Source organism: Anomaloglossus baeobatrachus, chromosome 3 (genome assembly GCF_048569485.1).
Source record: "Anomaloglossus baeobatrachus isolate aAnoBae1 chromosome 3, aAnoBae1.hap1, whole genome shotgun sequence".
NCBI classification, from domain to species: Eukaryota; Metazoa; Chordata; class Amphibia; order Anura; family Aromobatidae; genus Anomaloglossus; species Anomaloglossus baeobatrachus.
Window position 1 is genome coordinate 19,749,275 of NC_134355.1, and position 10,280 is coordinate 19,759,554.

Below are 10,280 nucleotides of genomic sequence, written 5' to 3' on the forward strand. Positions count from 1 at the left end.
CACAGTATTACATTCTTAATTATATTACATCGTAATACTTACCAATATATCCTCCACCTCCTCCACCTGCAGAGCAGCCTCCTCCACCACCTCCGAAACCCCCTCTGGTTTCCCACCCCCACTTCTTAACAGCCTGTGGGCAGGATTCTCCACCATCTCCTCCACCCAAAAGGGATTTTCCTGCCCAAGGAAGTGATGTGTGATCGCTCCAGCCGCCGCCACCTCCTGCAGAACGAAAACAAGAGGACAAAGTAGAGATTCTATATGTTTTCCGTACAGAGATCTAACAAAGCCTCCTGCTGTAATATAATGTCACTGTTATTATGACCACTAGGTGGAGCTGTAGCAGCTTCGCCCCATCTGCTCAGTGATGTGCATTGTGCTGAATGATGTTCATCAGTAGGCTTTCCTGAACAGCGCACCATCAGGTCAAGTGGGGTATTGCAAGCATTTTATTTTTAATTGTCATTTTAATAAGAATATTAACAAATTTATGTTGATTTTTACAGAATAAATTACCTGCTGCCCCAGATTTCCCATTTATCCCCGGCATGGTGGAATTATTCTCCAGCCTTTCTGGGTGAATAATATTGGCTTTGGCCCTGTACGCTCTTCCCCCTCCTCCTGCCGCGATCAACACCGGGATGTACTTTCCATTCTCCATCTGGAAAGAGAATAAATATATTGAAAAACAAATCCCCAAATTGTTGTCATCTATGGTGAGGTCTCCTGGTCTCGGCAGCTTTACACGGAAGGTGCGGACAATGACCAGCAGAGCAATCGTGTGATGTGACCGATCCATCGCACTCATTTCTTACAAGAAATTTGCAAAAGTTTTTACAATTCTTTGAAGACGAAGCTTAAAATATGGGGAGTTCTGTATCCAATCAATTCTGAACATCTTTAATATCTCTGCGCCCTGTCTGTGAATGGAGATTGTTCACATTTAGAGGCCCTTTTTTGTTGCAGCTCACGTGTCTGAGAGTTTGTTATAATGTATCATTACAAGTACGTGCCATCAGCCTGGAATCCATGAAAAGATTGTTGTTGGGTTTTTTTTGCTACTACTTTGTTTTTATACTGATACACTGTTACGATTTCTCAGCTGTGTGACCTGGACTAGGTATATACTAGGTATATAGTATATCTGTAGCCTCAGCATGGACGCTATAGATCGCTGTAACAAATGCAAACAAAGGAAAGCTTAACAAAAAAAACACCATTGGTTGTGGCCCTGGCTACAATGTATCACTGTCTGCACAGATACATGTGTCATTGACTCAATAGATACATACAGCAGGTGACATACGTATTAAATATGTCACCAATTTTCTCAGTAAATATATTTCTAAAGGTGCTATTGATGAATTTCTCACCATATGTCGGTAACAACCCATCCAATCCATACAAGAAATGAAACCATAGATATCCATAAATTAAGTGACATATAACAGTGATTAATGACACAGGGAGAAAGATGGGCAAAAAGCCCTGGAAAGTCCTGACCCCAGCTGAAAACTATCAGTAATCAGAAAGTAATTCTGCCACTTAGTGGAGAATAATATCAGCTGGTTCAACTGATGGCCTCTAAAAAGGTGTTTCCTTACTAAGGTAACACACAAGAAACATCTCATGATGGGTAAAACCAGTGAGCCGTCTCGGGACCTTCACAACTTTATTGTTGCAAAACACTGGCACTGGTTACAGAAAGAATTCTAAACTATTGAAGGTTTCTGTGAGCACTGTTAGGGCCATAATCCGGAAGAGGAAAGACCATCCTTTCTCCATAAACAGGCCACGACCAGGTGCTCACGCAAGAATTCAGACAGAGGAGTGAAAAGAATTATCAGAAGAGTCGTCCAAGAGCCAAGGACCAACTGTTGAGAGCGACGAGAGTGACAGAAAGATCCAGAATCAGCAGGTACAATTGTATCACAGAAAACAATAAGCACTGCACTCCCCCTCCATGGCCTGTGTGCACGCTCCTGTATGCACGCTCCTGTATGCACGCTCCTGTATGCACGCTCCTGTATGCACGCTCCTGTATGCACCCTCACCACACAAAACTCCAATGCTGAACAAAAAGCAGGTTCAAGAGTGTTTAAAGTTTACTCAACAACATTTTGGCATGTCTGTGAAATACTGGAGATTATAGTCTGGTCAGATGAGACCAAAACTGAACTCTTTGGAGGCCAAAACACACACCATGTTTGGAGGCCAGAAGGCAAATCACCAAAATACACCAACAGTGAAGTGTGGAGGTGGGAACATCATGGTGTGCGGCTGTTTTTCAGCAGACGGCACTGACAAACTTTATATGATTTGAAGGAAGGATGAATGGGCGAATGTAGAGACATTCCTGATAGAAATCTGCCATCATCTACCAGGAGGATGAAGATGAAACGAGGAAGGACATTTCACAACACAATGATCCCAAACACATGGCCAAGGAAAGAGAAAATAAATCTGCTAGAATGGCCGAGCCGATCACCAGAGCTGAATCCAATAGAAAATGTCTGGAAGGAACAAAAGCTCCGAGATCATAGAAGGAGCCGGGACCTGCAGGATGTGAGGAGTGTGTGCGGAAGAATGGGCCAAAATCCCACCTGAGCAATGCAGGCGACTAGTGTCTCCATACAGGAGGGGTCTGGAAGCTTCATCACCAAACTAGTCTTTTGCACCAAGTATTAATCACATTTCAGTAGTGTGCTTAATACTTTTTCCCTGTGTCATTTCTCATTATTACACATAATTTATGGACATCTATGGTTTGATTTCTTTGCCTGTGTGGATTGGATGGGTTGTTACTGACATCTGGTGAGAAATTCATGTCAATAGCAGCTTTAGAAATATATTTACTTAGAAAATTCTTATTGTATCCGGTGTATATGAATGTCCACAAGGATACATGTCCTACTGTCTGTATAGATAATACATGTATTTCCTTCTGTATAGATAAATGTATCACTATCTGCTCGGCTGCATTGCTGGAGATGTAGTGTTATACCAATTACAGCTTAACACTACATTTCCCAGCATGCTGTGAGCATTGTAATTTACAGGCAGAAGACCTGGACATGCAGCTCTGGATGTGACTAGAGAATATAAGACAATACAACAGCATTTTTCATGTTCTGGAGCAGGATACGATCTGACAAGTATCTGTGCGTGCAAAGTGATCATTTGCACCATTGCCCGCTGTGCCCACCTCCTTCCTGCATGCCAGTCTCCTTATTTGCAGGTTACCTTGAATATATAAGTCGCTCCTCCACCGCCTCCTCCTCCACCGGCCCATTCACTAACACTCCCATTGATTCGGATTTCGTCCTCAATTTGGTTATTTTCACCCATGCACACCATCTTCAGCACAGGATCGGCCTATGCAGGGAGAAAAGGGGCAGATTACAGAGGAGATCTAATACTGGGGTATATTTATCTAATACTGGGGTATATTTATCTAATACTGGGGTATATTTATCTAATACTGGGGTATATTTATCTAATACTGGGGTATATTTATCTAATACTGGGGTATATTTATCTAATACTGGGGTATATTTATCTAATACTGGGGTATATTTAATACTGTGGTATATATCTAATACTGAGGTATAGTTTTCTAATACTGAGGTATAGCTAACTAATAGTGGGGTGTATATATATATATATATATATATATATATAATACTAAGGTATAGTTATCTAATAATGAGGTATATTTATCTAATACTGAGGTATATATATAATACTGAGGTATAGTTATCTAATAATGAGGTATATTTATCTAATACTGAGGTATATAAATAATGCTGAGGTATAGTTATCTAACAATGAGGTATATTTATCTAATACTGGGGTATATATATATATATATATATATATATAATACTGAGGTATAGTTATTGAATACTGGGGTATATATATCTAATACTAAGGTGTAGTTATCTAATATGGTTGTGATATATATATATATATATATATATATATATATATATATATCTACTACTGAGGTGTATTTATCTTATACTGAGGTATTTATATCTAATACTGAGGTATATTTATCTAATACTGAGGTATAGTTATCTAATACTAAGGTAGAATTATCTAATATTGGGGTATATTTAATTAATACTGAGGTATATACAGTGTATCTAATCCTTCTATTGTAGTGTAAGTCCACTTTAAGATTATTGCCCTGAGATGACAGGCAGCACTACCTACGGACATGATACAATAGCAGATCAGTAAAAAGAGACTTGCTGATGGTTTCCTGGTTTCCAATTAGGTCATTTACCTGATTGCAATTAATGGAAGATTTATATTTTGTTCTCAAAAACGGCCTGAAAAACAGCATAAAAACGAATCCATTCTGCAGATCTGTAATACATATGTTTTGTGTACACAGCTCCAATTCAGAATGATGTGTCTCCATGGTTACAGACGACAGACTGACTCTGTGCCGTCAGTTCCTGTGATCAGGTCTATTTCTCTCTTTCATCTTCTTCTGTCTGCGGATTACCATTACCATGGGATGAAGTAAGACTTGACTGCAGGCTCAGACTACACAGGGTTTGTTTGTAGTCTGTTACCATGGAGACACGTAGGTCTGCATATCAGCTGAAGACACAAAACATATAAAAGGGTATTTTTTTGAGGGGAAAGAAATGAAAGATATTGACCAGCATTAGAAAAGCATGGCTGCTTTCTTGCAGAAACAGCGCCACCCTTATTCCGAGGTTGTGTGTAGTACTGCAGGCAAAGTGAATGGGACTAACCTGCAATAGCACAAATATTATGTGTTTGTGGTTTCTAAATGCCCATCGTTTTGCAGACAGGTAAATATAAAGTTGGAGGACAGCAAAGTGACAAATACTGCAGAGACGGCAGACCAGGAAAGGGTGTCAATACTAATGCAATAAAACCCAAGCGGCTACATCCTCATTATGAGAAGGATCTGATCACATAGTGCAATGACGAGCATTGAAATTAGGTTACACAGACGTACGGTGTACAACAAAATAGTGTCTAATCCAAGAGTCACAGCGTCCATCAGGATCCTACGTTATCTGATATGGGGACACTCGGGGTACAGGATAATATATTACATTATATACATCTTGTACATCTTATAACCACTTACTCTTGGACAGGCGTCTTCACCTTGCTGACCCACCAGAATGTACAAGATTTCGCCCTTCTGTAATTCGAACACCCCGACCAGCGCCGTCCCATGAGCCCTTGAAGGTGTTTTTGCTCCAATCCCACCAGCGGCCCCATAACCAGATACCCTAAATAAAGGAAAAAGACGATCTGCGCTCAATAAAATACAAGATCCTCCAAATTACAATGACTGCACCTACCGGACACAAAACAGAAAGATTCAGCAAATGTATCTCCTGATTAATGTTGTGACCAAACGTTTGACACAATTTTTTGTTTTCAGATGTTGCTTCTTTAGTGTTTTTGATCAGTCGTCATTTCTATGGTTTCTTAAGTAATTTGTTGTTCATACTTTTCTTTAGGGGGAACTTTTAGGGTAGACACAAAGCCACATCATCAGCAACCCACCTACACCCTTGAACAAATTGACAGTATTAAGGGCGGCTTTGCACATGACATCGCAGGTGCGATGTGAGTGGGGTCAAATCGAAAGTGACGCACATCCGGCGTCACTTGCGATGTCGTAGTGTGTAAATCCTAGATGATACGATGAACGAGCGCAAAAGCTTCGTTATCGTATCATCCGTGCAGGCTCCGACATTTCCATAATGCCGGTGCCGCGACAGGTACGATGTTGTTCGTCGTTCCTGCAGCAGCACACATCGCTGTGTATGAAGCCGCAGGAGCGAGGAGCATCTCCTACCTGCCGCTGACGGCTACACGGAAGGAAGAAGGTGGGCGGGATGTTTACATCCTGCTCATCTCCGCCCTTCCGCCGCCATTGGCCGCCTGCCGTGTTACGTCGCTGTAACGCCGCACGACCCGCCCCCTTAGGAAGGAGGCGGGTCGCCAGCCAGAGCGACGGTCGCAGGGCAGGTGAGTGCATGTGAAGCTGGCGTAGCGATAATTATCGCTACGCCAGCTATCACAAGATATCGTACCTGCGACAGGGGCGGGGACTATTGCGTGCGACATCGCAGCATCGGCTTGCGATGTCTCAACGTGCAAAGCCCGCCTAAGAAATGAGAAGGTGTCGCTCCACCAGGAATCTTTGTTTTCATGTTGCTCTTGAAACCATGGTTGTATCAATCAAAATGCTACAGTCAAACCTACAGCCCTCTCTTTTGTTCTTAGTCTAGTAGGAAAGGTTTGGTTACTTAAGTGAAACATTTCTTTCAAAGTCACTGAAACAGCTAAATAAGTCATAGTATCAAGGATATTGGATCATGGGTGCACATCCAACAGTTTTTAGGAGAGTCGTTAGAGTCCATGTCTTGGAGAAAGACTTGATGATGCTTTATCAGTTTGTTGTCCAGCCCTTTTAGTAATCCATTGAGAATTAGAGCAAGGGGTATGAACGAGCAGGGTTATCATCTTTGCTGGTGCCAAGATTTAAGACCTTTTTGCAATGGCTGGCATGGATCCAAGTGTTCTTACCTTGAGGATTGACAGATATGGCATTGGTTAGCAGTACTTGGAATGGTTCACTGTATCTGGATTCCAGTGATCTACTCATATGTTTCTTGACCACAACTCAGTGCCTTTGTAACAAACTGTGGGTGCCGCTTAGGCAGTTGGGGGTCTTTTTCCACATTACCTTCTGCAGCAAGTGTCTTCAGCTCAGCCTCTTGCGCAGAGTGGCTGGAGGGGAGTAGTTCTTATTATTGCCTTACCATTGTAAACGACTGCATACCCACGGATGAATCGTCCTTTGCTATCCCAAGCTCTAGAAGAGGGATTAGAAAGTGCTACAGCAGTGATATTTGCCAAACCTTAGGTCTCTTCTTCCATCAATGCCTGGCAGCCATGTAATGTCAAACTGAGCTGCCTCATCAGTTAGTTTGAAAAACAGGGGCATTTTTTGGCTCACAGTCCCTCACTCTTCCATGTCCTGATATTCTCCTCCCTTTTCTAAATCCATGTGTAGTAGAGGAGCTGGATTTAGAATATTACAGCATTTGATAGATATATGGGGAGTGAAAAGGAAGGTTATAGGGATAATAATTCTTGTTAGGAACTCTATTATTAGTGATGGATGAATACTAACTATCCATGTTGGGATATTGCTTACCAAATACCGAGTACTATTCCAATATTTGTCACGCATGAAAAATGTTCGGGTTCCCCATTGACTTGCATTGGGTTTGTTATTTGTGACAAAAACCGGAATAGAACTTTGGGATTTGTTACGAATAATCCGAACACAAATATTTACTATTCGCCCATCAGTATTTATTATCTATTGCTGCACCCTGGGTAGCACTTATAGGGTAGTTTTCTCACACCAAGGTTGCTTTGCCAAGTAGGTTGGGAACGAGGTTTGGAGCATGTACAGTCTAAGGCCTCTTTCACACGTCCTTGTCTCCGGTACGTGTTTTGTCCTTTTCCTCACGTACTGGAGACACGGGCACACGTAGCCCATTAAAATCAATGGGTCTGTGCTCACGTGCGTGTTCTGCCATGGACCGTGTGTACGTGAGGAGCATACATGTGCTCCACATGTTGACATATCCGTTTTTCTCCGGCATCACGGGTGTCACACGGAACGCAAACGGACCGCACGGAGGTGTTTCGTGTCACACGTGCCGGAGAAAACACACGTGTTTGAGAAAATAAAAAAAAACTTTACTCACCTTCTCCTGCCCTGCTGTCTCTGCCGCTGCTGTCACTTGCTGCCGACCGCCGCTCATTATGCTCATTGCATATTCACTTCACTGCGGCCGGAAGCTGCAGCAGCGGGGAGTCGTCAGGACCGGAGACCGAAGATCAGCACCACGGACAGCGAAGCCAGGGACAGGTGAGCAGAAAGTTCCCATTCTCCGTGTTTTATCACGGATAACACACGAAGAACACACGGAGGGCAAAACGCACCTCTGACACGTCCATGAAAAACGTGCGTGGTTTTTCAAGAACGTGTGAAAGAGGCCTAGGACTGTGGGAATTGTTAGAGACAGAAGACTACACAGTGTGCCTTCATCCAAGGGGGTGGTCATCTTGAAGCCATTTGGAGTGAATTCTATGCAGGCCTCAATTTTCTGCAACACGCCTGTCCATAACAAATTAAAGGGAACCTGTTGCCTACTCACCTGCAGGGCGGTCCGATACGGTTAGGTCCGATGGGCGTCGCTGCTTTTGGGTTTGGAATCTCCTCTATCCTTGCGATCGCCATCCTCCTTGCTTCGTGTGGATGATGCGTCCTATGTGATTCACCCAGGTCAGCATTGCACCCCTGCGCTTGCACACTTTGCTCCGCCCTGCTGGTTTTGGGGAGCCGTGAGTTGGATAGAGAGGGCAATGAGCTCACTGGTGCAATTACGGTACTTATCTGTCCGTGATGAAGGCTCTTGCACGAGCCAAAACGTCGTAAAGTACCGTCTATCTGTGAAAAATAAAAATAATTCAAGCATACTATACCTGGACTGTTCCAATTTTTCTTGTACTGTGTGCCGGGGTTACTCCTTTTTATTGGTTCTATTTTTTCTCCCAAGCACCAGGACTACAGTTGTTGAGCATAACTTATCCCTTACTGGACCTGCAGACATTGTCAGGAACATAATCCCCTTAACTGTTACATGTCCCGTGTGTCCCCACGTCCAGGGATAACACCCACAGCACCTCTGTTCTCTATGAAGACCATGGATCATTTACAGTTTCTACCTCCTAGCGTAGTTGATAATCTGCTGGTACAAGATACAACCCAGGCATGGCCAATAGAAACATACCGATCCTGGTCCACCAGTGAGCTCATTGCCCTCTCTACCCAACTCACGGCTCCCCAAAACCAGCAGGGCGGAGGAAAGTGTGCAAGCGCAGGGATGCAATGCTGACCTGGGTGAATCACATAGGACGCATCATCCACACGAAGCAAGGAGGATGGCGATCGCAAGGATAGAGGAGATTCCAAACCCAAAAGCAGCGACGCCCATCGGACCTAACCGTATCGGACCGCCCTGTTACTCCTTTTTAATGTCTGCAGGTCCATCCTATCGATACAGCAGAAGGCGGGGGTGCAGGTTTTACTCAAGTACAGAGACTACAGGGTCTGAGGGATTACATTCACAGTTCAGTGCTTGGTTTCCTGTGATTTAAGTTCACTCATTGAGTGCCCTTACCACTGACAGCCAGACTGGTTTGTCAGGTCTCCATAAGGAGAATAGTCTTCCCCCGTGGTCCTCACATAGCTTCTCATACAGCCAGATCAGATACGCACACTTTGCACTGACGAGGGGCAATCACCCCGAAACACCGTGTTTGCAAATATGGATTCTGATCTGCCATATATCCTAGGTCATATGAAAAGCCTTGTTAAAAGGCCAATTTTGATTTTTAGGATTGCTACTTCCAATAGGTGGCGCTAGAGTTTGTCTCCTTTCCTGGAGAGACAATTTGAATTCACTCATTGAGAGACGTTTTTGCTACTAGCTTAAGTGGGTTCTTTCAGCCATCGTCCATTTTGCAGATACACTTCTCCCATAACTTCTAAACCTTTTTTCACTATATCATAAGCAGAAACAAGGATGGTCGCTCGGAGATTGATTACTTCTTCACAATTGCCGGTCCTCATGACTGCAACTTCAATGCACAGTTATCCGAAGAACTAAAATGGGCCTATATATTCTTGACCGTAGAAGGGTCTAGTTTTCTCCTTCCAGTGCTACGTTTTCTAGTAAGAGAAGAATTTCTACTCTATTGTTCTTGCAAGAGAAGAATTTCTAGGAAATATCAACATCGGGTGACCGGCTCTTTGTGCCCTTATAATATACAATCAAACAAATAACACTCCAAAAAGTGTACTACCAATAGTAATTGCAATCATTTCCACTTAATGTAACAAATCATAGGGGAACAAAGTATTTTTCTACAAAAAGTTTATCCATTTCCTCTGATTTAAACGATTACTTGTTACACTGTATGTTTCCTGGCTATATTGGCTGAGCAAGAACTCCAACTACTAGGATTTATCCTCTCTTGAGTTCACACTAAACAGAACATGGACTCACGACACTAAATCTGATCAATCAAAACCATGTGACCATACGTCATTCACTCAATCCACACTCCATAATGACTGGTATAGATCCTCCTGCTGCGTTCAAGCTAAGGCTGCATTCAATGCCCCT

The 10,280-nt window shown here is 43.0% G+C and overlaps 1 protein-coding gene across 2 annotated transcripts in view; it reads right to left on the minus strand.

Moving 5' to 3' along the window:
- ALK (ALK receptor tyrosine kinase) overlaps window positions 1–10,280 on the minus strand; it is a 946,570-nt gene that overhangs the window by 100,494 nt on the left and 835,796 nt on the right. For both annotated transcript variants that reach the window (XM_075339043.1, XM_075339042.1), the window contains exons 13-16: window positions 5,141–5,288; window positions 3,247–3,378; window positions 520–664; window positions 43–225 (exon numbers count right to left, since the gene is read on the minus strand). In XM_075339043.1, the coding sequence (XP_075195158.1) occupies window positions 43–225; window positions 520–664; window positions 3,247–3,378; window positions 5,141–5,288 (608 nt within the window). The remainder of the gene's footprint in view (window positions 1–42; window positions 226–519; window positions 665–3,246; window positions 3,379–5,140; window positions 5,289–10,280) is intronic.